The sequence below is a fragment of the Malus sylvestris genome, chromosome 4 (genome assembly GCF_916048215.2).
Source record: "Malus sylvestris chromosome 4, drMalSylv7.2, whole genome shotgun sequence".
Classification (NCBI taxonomy): domain Eukaryota; kingdom Viridiplantae; phylum Streptophyta; class Magnoliopsida; order Rosales; family Rosaceae; genus Malus; species Malus sylvestris.
The window spans coordinates 23,730,926-23,755,546 of NC_062263.1; the positions used below are offsets into that span (position 1 = coordinate 23,730,926).

Here is a 24,621-nt window from a genome sequence, read left to right on the forward strand (position 1 = left end):
CAAAGCTACAACCACTTCTTCCTTCCGGATTCGACGATAAAAAGAGTAGTTTCTACACTCTTCTGAGTTACTCAACTCCCCTAAAGAAGCACTCATTTCATGTCCTTCATTGAAAAGATTATGAAAATAACCTCTCCATCTGTCTTTAACCGCGTTCTCTGTAGCAAGAACCTTTCCATCCTCATCCTTGATGCACCTCACTTGGTTTAGGTCCCTTGTCTTCTTTTCCCTTGCTCTAGATAGTTTATAGATATCCAACTCTCCTTCTTTGGTATCTAGTCGTTTATACATATCGTCGTAAGCCGCTAACTTAGCTTCTCTGACAGCTTTCTTCGCCTCTTGCTTCGCTTTTCTATACCTTTCACCATTTTCATCAGTCCTCTCCTTGTATAAGGCTTTACAACATTCCTTCTTAGCCTTCACCTTTGTTTGTACCTCCTCATTCCACCACCAAGATTCCTTTTGGTGTGGGGCAAAGCCCTTGGACTCTCCTAATACCTCTTTTGCTACTTTTCGGATACAACTAGCCATGGAATCCCACATTTGGCTAGCTTCCCCCTCTCTATCCCACACACATTGGGTGATTACCTTCTCTTTGAAAATGGCTTGTTTTTCTTCTTTTAGATTCCACCATCTAGTCCTTGGGCACTTCCAAGTCTTGTTCTTTTGTCTTACTCTTTTGATATGTACATCCATCACCAACAAGCGATGTTGATTAGCCACGCTCTCTCCTGGTATAACTTTGCAATCCTTACAAGTTATACGATCCCCTTTCCTCATTAGAAGAAAATCTATTTGTGTTTTTGACGACCCACTCTTGTAGGTGATCACATGTTCTTCTCTCTTCTTAAAGAAGGTGTTGGCTAAGAAGAGATCATATGCCATTGCAAAATCCAAGATAGCTTCCCCATCCTCGTTTCTCTCCCCAAAACCATGGCCACCATGAAAACCTCCATAGTTGCCTGTCTCCCTGCCCACGTGTCCATTTAAATCTCCTCCTATAAATAACTTCTCCGTCTGAGCAATTCCTTGCACCAAGTCTCCAAGATCTTCCCAAAATTTCTCCTTCGAACTCGTATCCAACCCTACTTGAGGTGCGTACGCACTAATCACATTGATAAGTTCTTGTCCTATTACAATCTTGATTGCCATGATTCTATCTCCTACCCTCTTGACATCTACAACATCTTGTACCAAGGTCTTGTCCACGATGATGCCAACACCGTTTCTCGTTCTATTTGTGCCCGAATACCAAAGTTTAAACCCTGAGTTTTCTAGATCCTTTGCCTTACTACCAACCCACTTAGTTTCTTGTAGGCACATAATATTTATCCTTCTCCTCACCATAACTTCCACTACTTCCATAGATTTTCCCGTTAAGGTTCCTATATTCCACGTTCCTAAACGCATTTTGCTCTCTTGAACTCTACCCTTCTGTCCTAGCTTCTTCACCCTCCCCCGTCTAATAGGATCAAAGTACTTCTTTTGTGTGTCCCGGGTAAAGTTGATAGGAGCATATGCTCCCAAACAACTTTGAGTGGAGTCGTTCGAAAAGAAGTTTCTATGGCCCCCTTGCTCATTTAACACTGCATCCGGGTGCCGATGGAGATACAGCGACCCTTGCTCACTTATCACTGTGCTCAGGTCACACAGCGCGCCACTTACGGGTGACGCCCTAGCTTTAGCGCGATTTTGTTCTGGATTCATTTTCATAAGGATTCGACGTGATCATGGAGTGCCGGCTGTCCACTTCTAAAAAAAAAAAAAAACTATCATGTCCTGCTACACCATAACAAATAAGAACAAAAGGGGGAAAACAGAAGAATTGAACAAAAGGAAAAAAAGAGGATGAATAGTTTTTGGTAAATGAAGAAGATTATACTAGTCACAATATTCGAAGAAAAAAAAAACTGGAACTACTCCCTTTTTCATGTAACTATTTTTTCAACACGTAGACTACCACAGATATTTGTGGAAATTTTAAGTTTGTTTGAATGCATTTTTCATAGATTGATTGTACAAGGGGGGATATATAATGAGGTAGAAGGTTACACGCAACCCTACCTTGGCAAATCCTACTAACGTGGTAAACCCTAAAGTTGTCACTTCTTAAATTAAGGGAGTGCAACAAGTAGCTAGCACACAACTATCAACAAGTCATTTAGATATGAATCTTTCTCAAATTAAGGGATTAGACTTAATAGAGAATCCCATGGAAAGAGGAAACATAAAATCTGGCAGCATCAGTCACCCCATATCGTCTAATATTCATATGTAACATCAGTCATCCAGCATCAGTCACCCCATATCGTCTAAAAAAATTCTCAAACAAAATAATATTTTGTTAATTAATTTGAGTTTGATTGAATTGATTAAATTTTGGTGTTTGTTAGTTTAGGTACAAGTACAATTTTAGTATTGTGTACGATTCTAAAATCTAAAGGACCTTTCGCGTTCTTTAGATGGTTTCCTATTCTATTTCTCATTGAAGCACCTTTTGTCATGGTACTCTTCCTCTTTCCCACACATTTATTTACACATCTATTAAGTGCAATGCTTTTAGCACTTCAAACTAAGTATTTTATAGTTTTTATACGCACAATATATGTAGTGCCAAAAGTTAAACATGAGAGTGCCAAATGCGCTGTGCCGTTGCCCTTCTGTAATTGGTTTACTATGTGATTTGGTGCATTGTATTGCAGGCTACATGGGGTGTTTTTGAAAATCTCAAGAAACTAGAACAATGAGGGCTAAATTTGGCTTTGCCACTTTCTTGAACGCATTTCATTTTTAGGGTGTTGGACATGCATTATGCAAGCTTAAATTTGGATTTCATGTATTGTGCATGTATATGTTTGAATAGTAATGATGAATATGAAGTATTGGGCATGTATATGCTGAAAGTATGCTAGTTTTTCCTGTCATATTATATGTCTATCTAACAATTCTACATATATTTTATTATGCCAACCTATTGATATGAAAATGTTGATGTGTAATCCTAGTCATCAGACCTATTTCACATAAGTGAACTATTTCCAATTGTGGCTCACAAAATTAGATCTATATCAAGTTTCGTTTGCATAATTTTGCCCTAATGAGATTCATATTTGCGTTGTGGAAATTTGTAACCCTAATAATTTAATAAGAGTTGTTCTTATTTTTCGTTCTCCATGCAAAGATATATTACTATATATTAAAATCCAGTTCAAAATATTGTTCATCAACTATGTGTTGACGATTTTTTCCTCGTTTATTTTTCAGCTTGCACATAAAATTACGAAATTACCCTTTGTCCAGTTGTTGACTGGAAATAAAGACAGCTCATTCCTTTTCTTTTCCTTTTTTTATTTTTTTATTTTTATTTTTAATTCTTGGCAATTTAAGATTTAGGGAATTGGAAGGGTTAGCTTTAGTTCTGTCCTGTTTTCTCAGACCAAATCCAACTCTGGGCTAAATGCTATTTTTTAGGTTTTATTCCCCCCTAAACCCAATCCAACCCATGCTAAATATGTGGGCTAAAAGCTAAAACTCTAAAGAAAGTTAAATACCACCCAGAATTTAGTCCAGATACGCATGGACTCGCCCAAACCCAGCCCAGTCTCGGCCCAAACACGCGCCGCAATCTCCCCAACGAGCTGAAGCCTTCAGCGCCCGACATGGGGCCCATTGTCAGGGTAGCTATCGGCCACCATCAGGTGACACACCCTTACCGAGATCAAGGCATGATGGTCGTCACGTGAGAGTGACATAGCCATGTGCACAGTGCGGAAGCGATAAAGATAACAATTAAACAAATAATTAAAAACTGAATTACTAGAGTGCACTACTAAACAGAGGGTGATAGGAATTAGTTACAACAGTAATCACTCCTAATCAGAGCATAATAAGTCTAGGTTCAGTCCAGTAGGACAAGTACTAGTTATACAGTACCAGATATGTCCTACTATTATTTGGATATGTCAGAACTGCCGACGACCTCGAGCCACCAATAGCGAGCTTACCTAAAACCTGGAGGGGCGCAAAACAGAAAACGTGAGTGGGCAAAACAAATGTTTTACAAAATCATTTCACTTATCAACATATCTAACCCCTCGTTGTAAAACATGTAAAATTTTCCCAGAATTAAGATATAAGCATATACATATATATATCCGAAATCATAATCATTCAATTCATGCTTCACACAATCATATTCACATGTATATATACCATGCCAAGATATAACAGAGTAAGCAATTCAGGTAAGAATGAATTCATAGAAATATGTCATGATAGTTGGAACCCCTGTGGTAGTCTGTACGGCTAAATTCATAGCTCAAACTCAATCTAGCCGGAGTCACTTCTATGACCTATACAGCAATACACTGCACATAAGTCGGAACCACTAAAAGGGTCTGTATGACAAGATTGGGTGAGATATAATTATGCTCAATCTTACTCTCTTAGTATAGTCGGGCAATAAATCGCTAATCACCTACAAGTCGGAACCATATAAGGTCTATACGACAAGTCCGTGCGCTTAAATTGGATCCAAAGTGAGCATATAATGCGGGGGTGACATAATAAACAGGCTTGTATCATCTCTGGCTAAATCAATCACCCTAGGTGCAGGTTATGAGCTCAATATTCATCAATGCATTTATAATCATTCTATTCACAGTCAAGGCCTTGACTCAATTAATGTATGATTGCATCTAACGTTTTGTTAGACTGCCTACGTACCCTGAATAGGGATCAAGTCATTCGTAGTTCACATAATCAAACATAACTTACATGAACTCACCTGGGCCTTCACAACACCACATATATATATATGCAACCATGCAATGCATATTCAAAATATAGAAGCATTTGGCATATTAATTCAAGGCATACATTCATTTAAATGCATTTTTTGGGAAAATATCAAGTATATAAATATATACTGAAAACAAAAAACCCACTCACTGGTATGTCGACGGGTCGTAACCCCCAAGTCGCCCGTGGATACGCTCGTCCTTGGGATACGTCTCACCTTGGGTTTGCCGGGGTTCTTCGCCGTCACCGCTGCAACTCGCCGGAAAACACTTTCAAGCCTTAAAACTCACGGCATTTCACCAGAGAAAGCTCGATAATCCGGCTAAAAGTGAAATTCCGTTCTACTGCTCCCCGATGTCCAAAATACCTCAACGTTGCACTCCGAGCATTTTGAGGACGTTTTAAAGCTCACTATGGTCCTAAAATTCAAAGAAAACCTTCCGTTTAAAAGTTGATGAATAGTGACCATCTCGGAGATTCGATTTTTCCAGGGTTTTCTCACATTAAACTTCAACCAAAATCATGCCAAATGACTAAGGAAAGAGACTAGATACCTTTCTGAACCTTAAAATGGCATGAAACCTCGACGATCGAATCAGTGCTACTGTGCTTCGACGGAGCCCTCGTGGTTTCTGGGTTTATCGAAGGTAATTCAACCAACTAAGGGTATGGTTGGGTTCGTACTCTTGCAAGGAATGAAATTGGGGATCCTGGGAGCTTGATCTGTGAAGGAATGAAGGTCAACGGACTGCGTCCGTACGATTTGCAGAGAGAGGGAGAGTTCGAAGGGAGGAGAGAGAGTCTGAGAGAACATGGGAGAGAGAAAGAGAAGTGATGTGGATGTGTGTGTGTGGTCCAAATACAACTAATCTCAAACTCAGGAAAACTTAGTTCCAATTGGTTCCAATTATTTAGGACATAACATAATTGGCCCAATTTCTTAACCCAAAACACAAACACACCCACGCTCAAAGGCATTTTCGTCTTTTCACATCCCTTCCTGGGACGGGTTGTGACATCAGGAGCCCAAAGACTCTTTTTTTTTTTCATCCAACGACTGATATATTTGGACCGTTGGTTGATCCAACGGTCCAGATTCAAATTTTGTTTTATAAAAAAATGTACTTTTAAAATACATTTGAATCCAACGGATGAGATCGAATATAATCAAATCTAACAGTAAAAAAAAAGATCTAATCGTTGAAATTTAAATCCAACGGCTAAAATAATTTTAAAAACATTATTTAACTCAAAATTCACCCAAAAACTCTATAAATACCTATGTATTTGTTCAAACATCCACACAAAACTCATTTTTCTCCTACAATTCTTCCAATTTTTCTTTCTACCATTTCTTCCTATTTCCAAAATTTTCAAGATGGCAAGAAAGCATATTAAAGGTCGTAATTGGACCTGTGAGGAAGATGTTGCTTTACGTTTCACATGTGTTATGTGTGTCTTGTGTGTTTTATATATTTTGTGTTTATACATCTCTATCATGATTTTCATATTCTTCCATAGTGTTTCATGTATTGATTTAGTAATTTTTCAATATTTATCGGAAATTAAATATTTTTAGATTAAAATGTTCATAAAATTAATTTACGATAGTTTACATAATTTTTTTTTAAAGTTAATTTAAGAAAAAAAAATTAGCCTAAGTTCATTCTTTAAAAATATGGGGCTAAAATTTTAGGCCATGAGGGTTTGAGTAGAAAAGTTGTTTCTGGGCTAAAACCAAAATTTTTTAAGCCAAAAATTTTAGGTTTTAGGTCAAGGGTTGGAGATAGTCTTACTATATACTTGAGGATTAATTTCACCACGTTGAATTAAATCAACTATATATTTTAATGGCTTTTTAGCCAAAATTGTTCATGAGATTCGCATAACACATCAGTTTGGGCCATGAGATTGAAAATCAATATAAATGGTCCCTGAGATTGTCCACCATCCATTATTTTGGTCATTGCGTTAAAAACTTCATTAAGTGTCCCGGATTTCTTGGCCAAAAGTTTGGGCAATTTTCAAAGTTTCGTAACTCAATCGTTTTTTAACCAAATTCGACCCATAATATATCAAAATGAAGATAGGAAAGTATTGAACAAGATTATACCTATTTGGAAGCCCAGTGGTTGCTGGAGATGGCTGGAAAATAGTTTGAAAGGTGATTGGTCCGCAGAAAAATTGGAAAACTCGCCGGAAACTGGGTAAACTTTAAATGTTCATAACTTCTTCAATACTCAATGAAATCGAGTGATTCAAAAATGAAAATCATACTTCTCAATGAGAGGAAGAGAATGGTATCTTTCTAGATGACTAAATCTCCGTGGTTTGGCATAAAAACGGCTCGAAAGTGGCTATCTTGGTCTCGAGTTAGCCACTTTCGAGCCATTTTCAGGCCAAACCACAGAACATTATCCATCGATAAATGTACCATTCTCCTTGCCTCATTTATAAGTATGATTTTCATTTTTGAATCACTCGATTTCGTTGAGTATTGAAGAAGTTATGAATGTTTAAAGTTTACCTAGTTTTCGGCGAGTTTTTCAGTTTTTTCACGGATCAGTCACATTTCAGACTATTTTCTGGCCATCTCCAGCAATCATTGGGCTTCCAAATGGTATAATCTTGTTCTACACTTTCCTATCTTCATTTTGATATATTATGGGTCGAATTTGGTTAAGAAACGATTGAATTACGAAGCTTTGAAAATTGTCAAAACTTCCGGCCAAGAGCTCCGGAACACTTAACGGAGTTTTTAACGGAAGAACCAAAATAATGGATGGTGAACAATCTCATAGACCAAAGCGATGTATTATACAAATCTTAGAGACTGTTTTGATTAAAAAGCCTATTTTAGTCGAAGAAAAATAAGGGTAGGTAGCAAGAAGAATTTAATTGATCAACCCGTCTACCTTTTGTAATGAAAAAATAATTGAGGTTTTACCCTAACAAAAAATTAATTGGCGAACTAGAGGAGTAGCCAACTCTCTATAAGCACACGAAACGTCTTTTAATATCTCCATGTGAAGGGAGCATTATTGCCAGATAACGTAACCTTACTGAAGTCATTATGTTATTGATTGTTGTCATTAGCCAAAGGTTAAGAAGGATTCATGTTTTACTAAAAAAATAAGAAAAGAAAAGAAGGATTCATGTTTGAGATAAGAACGGATAGGTTTCTTGTGCCAGTGATTTATGCGAACTGGTTGGCTATTATAATTTAATTAAATTATTCTTCTACATTCCTATTAATTTATGTTATTTTATCTTCTTATGTTCTTTTTTTAATTAAAAAATGAGAACAACTGGTGGAAGACAATACTTGGATTATCTTGTTATTTTGTTGATCGTACCTTCTTTGTTTATTTGCTTTCACCATTTATTTTAAGTTTCAATTCATCATCATTCGTCAATATTTGCTCAACTAAAACTAAGCTGCAGATTAAGTTGAGTTTGACAGTTAGAATTAGATCATTTCGGTTAGTTTAACTTTCGCAACCCTTTTTATAAAAAGTCAAGATCTAATTTGTAAATCCTTTAAGTCTGTTTTGATCAAGACCATCTTCAACCCTTGGGTTAAAATCTAAAATTTTAACTTAGAAACAATTTTATGCTCCAATACTTTCGGATTAAATTTTTAGCCCGAAATTATTAAATAATGAATTTAGGATAAATTTTTTTTCTTAAAGTTAAAAAAAAAATTGTAGACTATCCTAATTTAATTTTGTAAAAATTTAAACTCAAAAATATTTAGATTTCGATAAATATTGAAAAATTAGTAAACCTACACCATGAAACTCATGGAACGCTATAAAAGAATATGAAACATATGAAAGAACTTTTTTTTCAATTATTTAGCAGTAGGATATAAATTTGGACCGTTATATCTTTTTTTCATCCTTGTATTTGATCATATTCAAGGATTTAAATATCGAAAATATCGGCGAAATATCGCCGATATTTTCGTTTTTTTGAGTTACCGATATTTTAATGAGTATCTAATGAGTTTTCGTCAAAATATCGTGATATTAATATCGCGATATGACATTCAAAAATTCTTAAAAATTTCTGAAAAGTCTCGATTTTGAGACTAAAGGGATTCGAACCCCCTCCCATTTGACTCTTAACGCCTTAACCACCATATCACTTGTGTTGTTGTGATAATATGCTACTATATTTATATATATGGTTTTGTTTTGAATTCTTTTTACAAGAAACAAATTTGCACATATTCCAAATTTTTTGTGGTATTGTATTTTAAATTGTGTCAATTAATTACTTAGTCAATGGCATTTGGTTTTTAATTTTTCTATTTTTTATTTGCTCACTTACATGGTAGGGTTGGAAAAAATTCCCGAAAATCCCAAACCAAACCGAAAAAGTCCCAAAACCATCCTGAAGTTCGGGAATCCCATCCCGAAAAATACCGAAATTTTCGATATGGGATTGGTTTCCAAATCCCATTTGTTTGGTAATCCCGAAAAATACCGAAGTATTCGGTTTCCTATTGACTTTTGGGTTTTGGTTCTTGAAAACCATTGCCATGGTTGATGACTACTCTTCACAATACACTTACTCTACAAATAGAGATGATGAAGATAGTGAAAATTTTGAACCTCATAGGAACTCTATGTGGTACTAAGTCACTCATGTATCTTACCATGCAATGTATAAAGTGTAAAATATTGTACTAATTCATTATATATAAATGATTATGGTGTGTTTAAACTTCTTTTATTAATTACTACATATTTTCTACATTCACAATGTTTGCCAGCTCGCTATATAATCAACTTAAATCAATTAAATCCATCATGCAATGCATTTCCTTCCAATTTTTTGTGATAAACTAATAGATAATTGACTAAATAAACATCCTGCAAAGTTTCAATAAAAATTTCCAAGTTTTTCTTACAATTTCCGTGGTTTCCATGTAATTTTTATCGATATCGATATTATCCCGATATTTCCATCGATATTTCCGTGTTTTCGGACTACCGATATTTCCGATATTACCGATATTTTCTTCCTTGATCAATTAGATTTTAACAGTTGAATTTATGGATTTATAAATATAAAACTGAAAAAAATACACATACATGGTAAGTCAGTCCACTAACTCAAGAGAATTTTTTACCTAAATTTGCCCCAAAAATGAGTTTTTGGTTAAAACTCATATTTGGCCTAAGGGTTAGAGCAAATTGGGGGTCGGTCTAAGGGCGTGAAGGAGTGGGCTAAGCCTCACAATGCATTAACCATAATAATATGACTCAAATTCACCTTTAACGAGAATCGAATCTAAAACTTCTCATTTACAAATGAAGACATAAACAATATTATTAACTCGACCAAATCAAACATATGGGAATTCTTTTTCTTTTGGTTTTGGTATAAATTAAAACAACTTGTTTTTTTTTTTTCAAAGTAAATTATATAGCAACTTGTGATTACAAATAGTATATATAGGAGAATTGCGTATCCCATCATTGTGCTATTATTAAGCGAAAATTTGCACTTCATCGGTAACAGGAGGAGCAAAAGACGATCTGTATGCGTTGATTTTCTTATACATAAGCAGGTGTGAATTCCTGCCTGCAGCTTCACTTTCTTCTGCATCTCTCTTTAATCTTTCATCGGGGTTGTATCCATTTCAATTTCTACGATTTGCAACTCATATCTATCCATTTTATGGAAGCTTTAAGTTGATAATTGTTATGTTTCATGCTAGCCGGAAATTGGATCTAAAATCTTGATAATAACAAATAATGGAAGGTCTCTGTGGACTTCAAAGAAATTAAGCTACTCCCTATATTGTTATTGGTTTTATGGTGAAACCTTAATTTTCTTTACAACCAACCTTATTGGAAGACAAATCTTTCTTTTTTTTTTTTTTTTTATATTTTTTTATCGTTTTTATGTTTGGAAAAATAGATGCATCCACTTTTCTGCTTCAATGATACTGATTCAAATTTAAATGCTTTAAAAATGGTTTAAGAATATGCGGACATTTCTTGCTCATGTTACAGAGCACCTCCACACCCAAAGGTAGTATGCTTTCTATTCATTTTTTGTCTTTTGTATTATTATTTTTTTCTCATATACAAGATAGATAAGAATTTTTAGTTTTTGTTTTTATAGTAAACTTTATATAAGTTCAATTTTGTGAGCCATAATTAGAAATAGTCCGCTTTAAGTTTTTGTTGAGATAGGTCTGATGGATTACATGTTAAGTTTATTTTTATCTTCATACCAAATATACGCTAAAATTTATAAATTGTAGCAAATATGTAAATAAACATAATACCTTAATTATTGGATTAATTGTTTTATAAAATTTACTGTCATTGATTATTAATTTGTAGCTGAACTTTTCTCCTTTTTTTTTTTTTTGTTCTAAAACTCTTTTTAGTGATTTTCTCATCAATATCATTGTTTTCTTATGAAAATCGTATTGATTCTATGAAATTCGTTGGTGTTTATTTACCTATATCACATATATTTTTAATGTATCTCTCTATTATTTTTTATATTCTACCTATATCACAAATTAATTGTATTAATTTACCTATATCACAAGTTTATCTGCCTATTCCATAGGTTTTTTTTCATAGTTTACCTATAAGATAGATTGATTTAATATTTTTCTTAATCTACCTCTATCACATATTAAATGTATTATCTACCTGCATCACAAGTACCTATATCACAATATTTCTTTGTTGTTGATAAAAATGTATTATATTTGTTTGCTTATGAGTTTAAATATTTTTTTTTAATTTAAACTTAACTCTTTCCAATTGCGTAGTGACATCACAACTCTATAAAAATACTACACGACTACAAGTTTTTGACTCATTATTTGTAGATACTACTATTTTGTTCTATATTTTTTTCTCATCCCTACGTTGATTAAAAAAAATATGAGAAGGTAGATAGAAAAAATTAATTCAATTTGACCAAATGCACTCCTCGTAAAAAATATTAAAACAAAATTGACCAAATGCGCTCCTCCTCATAAAAATATATAACAAAATTTACTTTTTTCGAGTGTCTTTATTTGCAATGCTTGGATTAATTTTCTTTATTGTCTAGATTAGTTTTGATTATTTTCATGTTTTCTCAATAATTAGTTGAAGCGTATTAAAAATATCATAGTGAAGAATTTGTTTATTATTGTGTCAATGATCATCATCTTGTCGTCAGCAATTACAATTTGGAACAACAAACACATCAGCGTTAAATGGAAGGAAGCAGCGAAGCTCCATATGACATCGAAAACCCTCGCACTCCGTTACTAACTTCAATGAGTCAGACTCAGGAGTTACTGGCTTCACTGAGTCGGACTCAGGAGAATGATTCGACTCCCTTGTCCGATCCGTGTTGTATCTACAGAGTTCCTAAAACACTACGGCGTGTAAATGAAGAGGCCTACACACCTCAAGCAGTCTCTATAGGTCCGCTTCACCATAGCAAGAAAGGCTTAAAAGAAATGGAAGGACACAAAAAGAGGTACCTGCAGTATTTTTTAGAGCGGACTGGGGTCAGCAAGGAAGATTATAAAACGAAAATAAAGGGCAAGGAAGCGGAATTGCGCAGTTGCTATGCGCACACCATTAAGTTGTGCAGTGAAAATTTTGTAGAAATCATTCTTGTGGATGCCGCGTTCCTCATTGAGTTCTTATTGAGGTTCTTGAATCATACCGTGCCGGATAGCAATGACCGCGTCTTTCACAAACCATGGTTGATAAATTATGTAGTGCCTGACATGCTTTTGCTTGAAAATCAGCTGCCATTTTTCATTCTTGAGGATCTCTTTGCCACTGTGGAGGTGCCGGCGATGATACTGCCATCTTTCATTCTTGAGGATCTCTTTGCCACTGCGGAGGTGCCGGCGATGCTTTCAGTATTTGACCTCTCTTACATTTTCTGCAAGGCATCAACGAGTTTGTATGTAAATAAAAAAGATTCGGGATCTCCTTCTAGTTTTAAAGTAGAGCATTTTGTTGATTTGATTAGAACTTCAAATCTACCAACGGATGAGGAAGGGAATGAAAATCGAGGGTCAGCCGATACTCCAGCTGTACCCAGCATGACGAAACTACACCAGGCCGGAGTCAAGTTTGAGGCGGCATCAAGCAATAATTTATTTGATATATGTTTCAAAGATGGAACTTTGAAAATTCCACGTCTACAAATAGACGATAACACGGAGCTGGTACTCCGAAACCTTATTGCCTTTGAGCAATGCCACTGCAGCGATACCCACTACTTCATTGATTATATCTTCCTCATGGATAATTTGGTGAACACCCCAAATGATGTGGAATTGCTTCTTAAGAATAGAATTGTTGAACATCTTCTTGGTGACCACAGTGAGGTGTCTACTCTGATTAACAGCCTTGGCAAAGGTGTTGGGGTGGACAGACGAAGATTCTATTATGCTACTCTTGTGAAGGACCTCAACGAGTACTACAAAAAGCCGTGGAACAAATGGAAGGCAGATCTGAAACAAAAATATTTCAACTCACCTTGGGCAATTATTTCTGTAATTGCTGCTACTTTGATCATCATACTCACTTTCATACAGACGATGTGTACTATTTCCCAATGCTCGCTAAGTTAGGCAATCCTTAATTAGTTTCCTATTTAATTTCTCCCTCTTCTTTTCCATTTATTTTCTAGTGTGCACTATATGTACTTGTTAATTTGCAGTTGTTTGTCTATGCGTGAAATTTAAATAGTATGTCTCCATTGTACTTAAAATAAAATAAAATAAATAAATAATATGTTGAGGAAAAGTCTCATTGTAGCATTTCACCATGGGAAAGGTCATAGTGAGATTCATGAGTTTCATTTGACTGCTCATCAATTTTTAATGTAGTGCTCACCAATTTCAAATTCAGGCATCCCAAGTCCTGAGCCAGAAAGCACCAAATCTTAATAAAGGAACACTCAAAAGCTAGACACTCCTTTACTTCTTGTTGAAAAACCCAACCTAAATTATATATTAACACAAAAGGTAGGACAGGTCACAAAATTTTGTTCTTTCCTTTAATTTCCCCGTTCTCTCCTTTACCGCATTCTCCCTTCAAATATCTCCCAACCTTAATTTTGGTTCTCAAAAGTTTGTACATTTTTCCCCTTCATATAGACTTAACTAGCAATTTAGCCCGAGCAATGTTGTGGGTTTTAAAACTGATTAAATGTGTGAAATATAGTAAGTACATCAAAATCTATTACATATGTTCAATAACGAAAAAAATAAGATGTTTGTAGAATATATTACACATAAAAGGTATCTTGGTTACTTTTGACGTTGTTCTCTATTGCCACTAAGTACTTCCACTCTTCTTCTTCGTTGTTTCTTCTTCGTTTTCTTGTAGATGGGGTGTACATTTTTTTAATATTACACCTTTCAAGTTCATATTATAAACCAAACAATGAATCAAGCAAAAACCACAACTTGGTGCCATCAACAAACAAACAAAAGGAAACCAATTACACCCATATTGCAATCCAACTAAGCTCCCACATCTTAGGTTAGGATTGTCAAATAATTTATAAATCGTCAATTTCATCACCAACATTACTTGTTTGAAATTTCATTTATTACATGTAAGACCATATGCAATCCAAATCAGATTGCGATTTGGAAAATATCTGGATTCTTAAAAAGTTAAAAGAAAAATATTTGCATTTAATTACCAACTAATCCACTATATGACAACAAATCAAAACAAATTACCAATTTTAATCAACTCAAATTTTGAATTCCATAAAAAAAGATAATCAAAAGTAAATTCAGCAAAAGAAGCTTATTAAAATTGTAAGTGAAGCAGTTAGAGCAGTAAGTATAACACACCGGTTTGAATTCTACCAGTATCTTTTCAACCTCGACCGCTCTAACCTGCAACAAAACCAATTAACCAATAAAAATCACCAAAAATAAAAAATAAAAAATAAAAAATGAACCCAAATTCCACAATAAGCAAAAAGAGGTGAGAAAAATAGTGGATTCATTGAAGTAGTGGATTACGAAGTGACTAGTAAGGATAACTTATGTCCTAGGAAGCTGCAAACTTAAGCACCAGACCAACTAAATGAAAAGACCACAGACTAAGATGGTATGCACCAAGTTATATAGATTAAGATTAGGGTTGAAGGTGACTGTTTGGCTGTACAAATGTTTCTCCCCCTCCATATATGATTGTATGATGTACTCATAACCCAAACATATCTAATATCATCATGTGATGGTCGTACCCAGTGCACAAGGCTCCCGCTTTACGCAGGGTCTGGGAGAGGTGAATGTCGGCTAGCCTTACCCCCATTTTATGGAGAGGCTGCTCCCAAGTCTCGAACCCGAGACCTACCGCTCATGAGCGAAGGCACTTGTCATCGCACCAAGTGCGACCTCTAATATCATCATGTGATGAAAGAAAAGAAAAAAATGTATATTTCATAAGAATTTGGTGGCTTCTGTTCTACATTACTGGATAATTGTGAAGAATTTCAAAGGTTTGTAACATTCCATAGTCGTGAGGGATTCGTATATGGACAGAAGATGAAAGAAAAAAAGCAAAATCTTTTATTTTTTTATATATGCTTGTGAATTGAATTGTACAGCAAGTTAATAAGATGTAAAGTGAGTGGTTATATTCCAGTAAACTCTAATTAGAGAAAAGATTAACTTGTAGTGAAAGACATCACTATAAGGTTGAGTGTTTGATCTTCCCTCCTCTAAAATTCTTTAGCGTTCCTTGCTCTCAATAGAAGGTTGTATCGTATCAAACACCAGAGAAGAGAAGGCTAAACCTAATATCCATACATAATGTCTTCGACAGCAAGTATGTTTTCTTTATTCGATTTAAGGTTTACTGGGGTTGTATATTACTTTATGTTGGTTGTAGTTCAATGGCTTAACTGATTATGTCTTGGCTGTGTAGTATAAGATAGTTAACATGTGGTATCAGAGCCAACAGTTAAAGCGTTGAACTCGTTTTGTCTTATGCAAATTGATTCTAGTTTCCACTGCTATTGCTTATTATATATTCTGATGTCTTGCGACTGCATTGTTATACTCTGTAACTATGCATGAGAATAAAGTTGGTTGATCTGATGAATAAATCAACATTATGAATAATCCTAAAATTGCTGAAACTATTTGCTGGTTTGAAATACTTATCACTACTTAAATATATCATCAAAATGATATATTTATACTCATGAATTTAAGGTTTCATTTTCTGCAAAAAGGATGATTTACAAGCATTTAACAAGTAGAGTTAAATTCCAAAGAATTGATCTGCTGGGTTTGCTATAAATCAGTGTATAATCACTATAAAAAGGTTGTAGTTTTGTAAAAGTTCATGCCTAAAGGTGTGCAGTTTACATAAGTTACTGTATTTTTTGTTTAAGATTATACAAGAATATTCACATACTTAATGTATTATATGGACAGTTTCTTGCCCAAAGGTGTGACTGGTTCCATAGATTACGTGTGATAAGATCGTTAAGTTATTGATTTTTTTCACAAGTGCAAGTGAATTAATCGGTTCGTAATGAATACACATTATGCAGATTTCAATATGTTGAATCTTATCAACATTGAGAAATTGAATGGCAACAATTTTAAGACTTGGAAGCAGCAAATTGAAATGCACCTGGGAATGTTGGAATTTGACATTGTTTTCAAGCTACCTCAACCAAATGTATTTGCTGATAATAGCACAACAGTTCAAAGGGGCCTGTTTGCCAAGTGGGAGAGGGCAAATCAAATGTCACTCTTGATTATGCAGAATGCAATGGAAGAACATGTGAGAGGAGGCATTCCTGCTTGTGACTTGGCCAAGGCTTATATGGATAAGATAGAAGAAAAATTTAAGAGAGATGATAAGGCAGAAACTGGTTCATACCTCTCAGCATTTATCAATGCCAAACATGATGGCGTTGGTAGTATTCGGGAGCATCTTTTCAAACTGGTGAACATTTCCAACAAGCTGAATGCACTGGACATTGGCATCACTGACCAATTTCTGGTGCACATGGCACTGCACTCACTTTCAAGTGACTATGAGCAAATCAAAGTCAATTATAACACTCAAAAAGAGACCTGGAGCATTAATGAACTCATTGCAATATGTTGTCAAGAGGAGGAGAGGATGAAGAGAACTAAGATTGAGACTGTTAATGTTGTTCAAGCTGAGAAAGGCAAGGGAAAAGCAATAATTCCTTACAAAAATAGCAACTACAAGGGATCAAAGCCACAGAATGCAGGTTCTCACTTTCCCTCTAAGAAAAATGCAAAACACTCAGTTGTATCTGCTAAAAATAATGCTGCTTCCACGAGCACTGGTCTCAGACCAAATGCAATCCATCTTAAGAAATGTTATTACTGTCAATCCACTGAACACTTGAGGAAAAATTGTCCAGGCTTTAAAGGTTGGCTCATTAAAAAAGGTATGAAAACCATTGATGTTTTTGTCACAGTTGAATCGAATATGATTTTTATACCTCAAAATTCTTGGTGGTTTGACACTGGCTGTTCTACACATATCACAAACTCTTTGCAGGGATTTCAAAGCCTGAAGGAGACAAATAAGGAAATCTACAATGTCTATGTTGGAAATGGAAATAAAGTGACTGTTGAATCAGTTGGTAAAGTAAAGTTGAGATTGTCTTCTGGCTATGTATTAGTTTTAAACAATGTTCTTTATGTACCTTCTATGAGAAGAAATCTGTTTTCTGTAACACAGTTTGCAAGAGATGGTTTTTCGTATGTTGGTAATGAAACTCAAATTAGTTTTTATTTAAATAACCAGTTTGACAATCTCCTTGGATATGCATTTCTTAATGGTGATCTTTGGCAAATTGAGTGTACTTACTTTCATGATTGTCTTAATGTTGATCATTCTACATTTAAAAGGCTGCTCACTAATGAAACATCTTCTATGCTTTGGCATCGAAGACTTGGGCACATATCAAAAGAGAGAATGATGAGACTAGTGAAAGATGGTACATTGCTAGAAATTAATCCAAATGAACTTGAGACTTGCATAGACTGTTTTAAAGGGAAGACAACTAATTCAACAAACAAATCGAAAGCTACCAGAAGCAACGATCTCTTGGAGATCATACACACAGATGTGTGTGGACCATTTCCAACAAAGACTATATGTGGCAATTCCTATTTTGTACTCTTCATAGATGATTTTTCAAGATATACTTACCTGTTTTTTATTTCAGAAAAGTCACAAGTACTTAATTGTTTTAAAATTTTCAAACTTGAGGTTGAAAAGCAACTAAACAAACAAATTAAGATTGTGAGATCCGATCGTGGAGGAGAATATTTTGGTAGATACACTGAAGTAGGACAACAAAAGGGTCATTTTGCATTGTTTTTGCAGCAAGAAGGGATTGTTGGTCAGAACACTACTCCTGGGACTCCTTCCCAAAATGGAATGGCTGAAAGACGGAATAGAACCTTGAAAGACATGGTGAGAAGCATGTTATCTCATTCACAGCTACCAGAATTCCTTTGGGGTGAAGCTATCAAAACTGCAAACTATATACTTAATCGAGTCCCAACCAAGGCAGTCAAGTCTACTCCTTTCAAAATTTGGACAGGTAGGAGACCAAGTTATAACCATTTTCACAGTTGGGATTGCAGATGTGAGGCAAAATTATATAATCCTAATGAAAAGAAACTGGATTTAAAGACTACCAGTTGTTTTTTTGTTGGATATGCTGAGAAATCGAAAGGTTACAGGTTTTATTGTCCAGGTTCTTATACCAGATTGGTTGAAAGCAGCAATGCTAAGTTCATTGAAGATTTTGGAGCACCACATTCCCATTCCAAAAATTCATATGTGTTTGAAGAAAGAGATGAGGAAAATTCAATTCCCTTACCTACAGTTAATCATATTACTTTGCCAATTTCATCTGGTGTAGTTTCAAATTTATTTTCTTTGCCACTTACTTCCAATACTGAAGATCAAATGATTTTGAATCAACTAGAAGGGAATTTGCATGCTGCAGAAGTCCTAAATGAGTTAAATAATACTGCAGAAGTTGAAACTGCACAGAATGTAAATGAGGTGATACCAATTGTAAGGAAATCCACAAGAGTAAGAAAACCAGCATTGTTAAATGACTATGTTGCTTATCTGCAAGAAGTGGAGTTTGATGTTGGTGATGATGATGATCCGGTCACATATAAGGAAGCAATGGAAAGTAAAAATGCTTCACTTTGGGATGCTGCAATGAAAGATGAACTGGATTCAATGGCAAAGAATGAAGTCTGCAAGCTTACCAAGTCTATTTATGGCCTTAAACAAGCTTCTAGGCAATGGTACAAGAAGTTTGATCAGGTTATCAATTCATTTGGTTTCTCAGAAAATAAGATTGACAATTGCATTTATATGAAACAAGCCAAATCAGACTTTATTTTCATGGTTCTCTATGTTGATGACATACTTCTTGCTAGCTCCAGTGTACAGTTGTTAAAAGAAACAAAACAAATGTTGTCTCAAAGCTTTGATATGAAAGATTTAGGTGTGGCTCATTATGTTTTGGGAATTGAAATCACAAGAGACAGATTGCAGAAGTCTTTGGGTTTGTCTCAGAAGAATTACATTGATCGAGTGCTTAAGAGATTTAACATGGAGAATTGTAATGGTGGTGATGTTCCTATAGCTAAAGGTGACAAGCTTTCACTTGCTCAGTGTCCAGTTACAATCCATGGCATTGAACAGATGAAAGAGAAACCATATGCCTCATTGGTGGGGAGTGTTATGTATGCTCAAGTATGTACCAGACCAGACTTGGCATTTGCACTCAGTGTATTGGGTGGTTTCAATCAAATCCTGGCATTGCTCATTGGAATGCAAGAAAGAAAGTACTCAGATACTTAAAAAGAACCCGAGATCATATGCTGGTATTTCATCAAGTTAAAGTTTTAGAAGTTGTTGGTTATAGTGATGCAGACTTGGGAGGTTGTGTAGATGACAGAATGTCAACAAGTGGTTATGTGTTCACATTGGCTGGAGGTGCTATTTCATGGAGGAGTAAGAAACAAACCACCAGAGCTGTGTCAACAATGGAATCTGAATATATAAGGTGTTTTGAAGCTATGAGGCAAGTTGGATGGCTAAAGAATTTGATTCATTATATGGGAGTTTTGCACAGTATAGAGAAACCGATTAAGATATACTGTGATAACACTTCTGCAGTGTTCTTTGCCAAGAACAATAAGCGATCAGAGGCTTCAAGACTTATGGATATCAAATACTTGAAGCTTCAAGACAAAATCAGAGAAGGAGTTGTGGATATAGAACATCTTGGCACATTCTATATGGTTGCAAATCCTTTAACAAAGGCATTACATGTCACTGCCTTTCGCAGACATCTACCTAATATGGGATTGCAATAATCTATGGAAAATATTTGAATGTGGGAGTAAGGTAATTTTCTCACAGTTATGACTATATTTTATGATTTCTTGTACTAAAGTTGTGCTTATTAAGACTATGAACTGAATTGCATGACGATGTGATCAATTCGTAAAAGCTCATTCTAACAAGAAATATAATGTTTGTCAATCTTGCAGAGATTGAAATTAAAAAGACATCTGCAGTGTCTTGAGTACCAAGAAATGTGGGAGTTATTATGGTATACAAATAAACTCTCATTAAAATTTCCTCATATTCCAAACTTTCATTTGTACGATCAATTTGTGGTTATGGTACACTGATACTGTATATTTGTATCAAGTTGTCTATGACTCAGTTGATAAACATATGTAGTTATTTGGAAAGATTTATTGCACTTATCATGACTAAGTGATTGCTCTTTAGCTGTTGAGCATAATATGGATCACAGTTTTGAATACACTCCTGTGGGAGAATGTAAGATTTTATAGGGTGTGTGTAATCAAACCTTAGTGTATTTATATATATGCCGACATCAGATAAGAGATTATATGGCCATATAGATAAATGGAGGGAAAATCATTAAGTTATAATGTTTGAATTAGAGTTGGTTAACAACTCTAAGTAACTGGCAATAACCAAAACCCTAATGGGGGGTAGCAGTTATTGTTTTTCATGTAAATAAAAGAGAGGTTCTTGGTCTCTTTTCTCGGTGTGATTCCAAAAAGAAAACTAGTCCCATTGAAGGTTGTATCGTATCAAACACCAGAGAAGAGAAGGCTAAACCTAATATCCATGCATAATGTCTTCGACAGCAAGTATGTTTTCTTTATTCGATTTAAGGTTTACTGGGGTTGTATATTACTTTATGTTGGTTGTAGTTCAATGGCTTAACTGATTATGTCTTGGCTGTGTAGTATAAGATAGTTAACAGAGGGATCAAGCTACTTATACGATGCAACTACTTTTTCTATTGTAGACACAGTTGACATCAGTTTTAGAGAGTTTATAACCAACTCTAATTCTAAGAATTAATTATATTAATTCATTTTATTAAAATTCTTACATAACTATCTATCACTCCAGTTTAAAAACAAACAAACGGCTAAATTACATGTAACCCTAAGTGCCACGTAACATTAAAATCAGTTTTCAATTGAAAGGAATCTGAATCTCCTTTTAGAACAAAATGAAATCATAATCTCCGCATGATTTTTCAGTGTGACCGTCACACAAGGCGGTACACAACGTGTCTCTATGTAAATGGTTGGATATGTGTTTTAAAGGTTAATAACTTAAAAATTAAAATTTCCCACAACTTACATAAAAACAAGTGGTGTATCCTCTGTGTTCCGTCATAACTAAAAAAATCCCCCCGGCCCCCCGCGGGAAAACTAGTCGTATGGGATGGAGTGCTTGTGGTAAGGTTATGAGCAATTTCCTAAAAAAAAAAAAAGAAAAAAGTATTTGACAAGATCGTTCGATACAAGGGATAGGATCCATCTGCTCTCTCTAAAACAATGGATGGGCTATTGATTAACCTTTTGAATGAAAAAAATAAATAAATAAAGGTAATGGGCGTTGATAAAGAAAATATACAGATGTGAGTTAAATTTACCGGCTAGTATTTGTTTTCCTGAGCTCCAAGTTCTCTTTCTTCAGAAAATAATTTAAAATATCGCATTCCTTTTTCAGAAAATAAACATGTACATGACATAATCTGCAACTAAGAAAATATCCCCGACATATACCTTTTAAAGAAAAATTCTACTCGCACAGTCGTCTCTAATCACTATCAAATCCACACTTGTTTAAATAGTGTCGTTTCAATTCCTTTCATCTTCCTCAACGTTAGGAGGCTCTCATATCCATATTTTATACTGTGTTCTGTGTATTGTCGCCTGAGTTTGACGAGATAAGAAGACAGATGTATGAAACATGCAGTCATGTGTTCAAATTTCTTCTGCCTTTGCCTTTGTAATGCGCTACAAAGGTTTCAAAAGAGGGTTTAAACTTCCAACTGATTGGGAATTTTTCGAGTCATGTGATGAATATTTGCTGAATGATTCAAGGAAAAAAGGACGAAAATAATTCAGTCAAAAAATTAACAGCAAATGCTGCAGATGACATTTTTCTGTGGTGACGGAAGCATGCGTGCTTGTGTAAAAGTAATAAGCCCTCTTTTGAGTATTAGCTCGTCAAATATTCAAAATTTCTCCAACCGTCTCTAGAAATACAATTTTGCAAGATATTGCACGATTTCTTCATCTGCCCTTATACACGAGAAATTTTTAGTTGACAAACACAAATGGTACACTACATGTTTTAATAAGAATGGTGAAAATTTTTATTTTTTTAATTTATTAACTTCTTAACACACATATCCCACCATTTGTTTAGTACCATTTGTTTAGTAATGAATGATGTACAACCATGTATACCGATCACACTAAAAAATCTCTACTCATACACAATGTTCGTTCAAGAATTTCGTTCAAGAATTCCCCACAGCTACAAGCAAAATTTTGGTGCACACGAAAAAAGGCTTGGACGTATGAAGAAAACATATTATGGAAACGGAAACCATGGAAAAATGCCATTAACAGATGACTTAAGGAAAATTAAACAAGGAGATTAAAAGAGTGGTCTACTACAAGAGCAAAATAAGCAAAACACCGTTCCTAGCTACCACTTTATGCAAAAAGACACTATCGGTAACACTAGCTACTACAAGGGAAAAATAAGCAAAATACTGTTCCTTGGTATAACTTTATGTTACAGACACTGACGTAGCAAGAAACATCAAAAACCGAAGAGGGTTTGGAGTTTTGGGAGCCACCCATGCTGCTCTAAAATCATGATCAGCGATTCTTGGTCTTGAACTTCGACTCGTCAATCTTGATGCCTTCCCCAGCAGCACGCTCTCCTCCGGGCTTGTCAGTGGTGCTCAGCCCGCCCTTCTTTCCCATCTCATGGTACCCCTCTTCCCCTATCTGTCCCTTCCTCGTCTGCCCTCCACGGCTCCGCCCTAATCACCACACACAAAAATTCAGACTAAGTAACTAAAATGTCGAAACTTACCTTCACCTGGAATGCAACGGTAGCAGTATACATATACATACACACACACACACACACACACACACATATATAACCCTTATCACTCACAACCACATAAATTACCATATTTTTTTTACTTCAGGTCTCGAGATACTGCTACCCTTGCATATAACATACTACGTGCATGAAAAGTTCTCTCTCACGGCAGAAGTGGAAAGACGAGTAATTTAATGAATTAGTTACCTTCAGCAAGGTGCTCCCGTGCTTCAAGGCTATGGCCACCAGTACCACCGGGCACGATGGTCTCTCCCCGCCTTGCCTTCTCGTCCAGCTCATTTCTCTTCTGGGGGTCTTGTTTTTCCTGTTCCGACGCCATTTCTTAATTTCCAACCTCTAGTTGTTCTCACAAAGTTTGATGCAATGAAGTAAACACTCTTTTTGGTATTCGTTGCTGTTTGGAGGGAAATCAGGGTTATATAGAGGGAGGGTTGGAAGGTGAATGAGGAGGCAGAGAGAGGAGGATGTGTCATGTGATGGGGTGAACGTGGCTGATGGGGGGCTCTAGAGGTTTGGGGTAATGCCACGCATCTGCTTTGCTCTGTCAAAACGGTTGTTTGACTTGCAGTAAGAAGGACACGAGTCCATTGCTCAACTCGGTCGCACCGTTGCCAAGGAGATGATCATATCATCCTCTACATGCATATCCACTACACACCTTAAGAATACCAGAGTGATGGGGAGTTACAACAGTTATCCCCAATTCAGTAAGTTTTTTTTTTTTTTTACATGATATTATCTTCGCTAAGAGGAAGAGAGTGAGTTGAGCCTCACAATAGGTTAGTAATAATGTGGTTTAAACTCGCATCACTACTTACAAGTGAAAATGAATATCATTAGACCGTAGTATTAAGTGGTACTTAATTCAAATAAGTTTTGTAACAGCTTGGAATTTATGCTGTAAGTAGTATAGGGCTGTTACCATAGTTAAAAGCTGGTTAAGGATAGTTTAAGTCAATGAATGCATGCATATATTATTTTGTCGTTGATGTTGTTATAAGGCCATCCTTGTATGTTTGCGTTATGTTGTAAATGTTGAGCCAAAGTGCATATATAGTTTCTGTGTAATTTGTGCATAAATAGATTGTAATCTTCCTTTGATAAAATATAACGAAAGTCAATTTCTACATAAATATTTAGTATTGTGTTAACGTGCCTTCAGGTAGTGCTCGTCCATAGAACACTCTGCCTAACAATGCATGCCGCCTAGCACTGCATGCATAGTACATGGTACTACATTCCTAGCACTGCATGCCTAGCCTTCTGCTTAGCA

The 24,621-nt window shown here is 35.4% G+C and overlaps 3 protein-coding genes across 3 annotated transcripts in view; 2 read left to right on the forward strand and 1 right to left on the reverse strand.

The window, feature by feature from the left end:
• The window catches only part of LOC126618238 (UPF0481 protein At3g47200-like), a 47,276-nt gene extending 33,850 nt beyond the window's left edge, over positions 1 to 13,426 (forward strand). Inside the window, exon 3 of the mRNA XM_050286298.1 lies at positions 12,689 to 13,426. Within this exon, the coding sequence (XP_050142255.1) occupies positions 12,689 to 13,426 (738 nt within the window). The remainder of the gene's footprint in view (positions 1 to 12,688) is intronic.
• A 2,938-nt stretch (positions 13,427 to 16,364) lies between these two features.
• On the forward strand, positions 16,365 to 17,404 carry LOC126618239 (uncharacterized). Its single transcript, XM_050286299.1, has 2 exons — positions 16,365 to 17,262; positions 17,376 to 17,404. The coding sequence occupies exons 1-2, from the start codon at positions 16,365 to 16,367 to the stop codon at positions 17,402 to 17,404; spliced, it is 927 nt and encodes a 308-aa protein (XP_050142256.1).
• A 5,345-nt stretch (positions 17,405 to 22,749) lies between these two features.
• LOC126618612 (em protein H5-like) lies at positions 22,750 to 23,757 on the reverse strand. Its single transcript, XM_050286728.1, has 2 exons — positions 23,535 to 23,757; positions 22,750 to 23,259 (listed from the first exon to the last, which is right to left on the reverse strand). The coding sequence occupies exons 1-2, from the start codon at positions 23,665 to 23,667 to the stop codon at positions 23,093 to 23,095; spliced, it is 300 nt and encodes a 99-aa protein (XP_050142685.1). The 5' UTR covers positions 23,668 to 23,757; the 3' UTR covers positions 22,750 to 23,092.
• Positions 23,758 to 24,621: the final 864 nt, after the last annotated feature.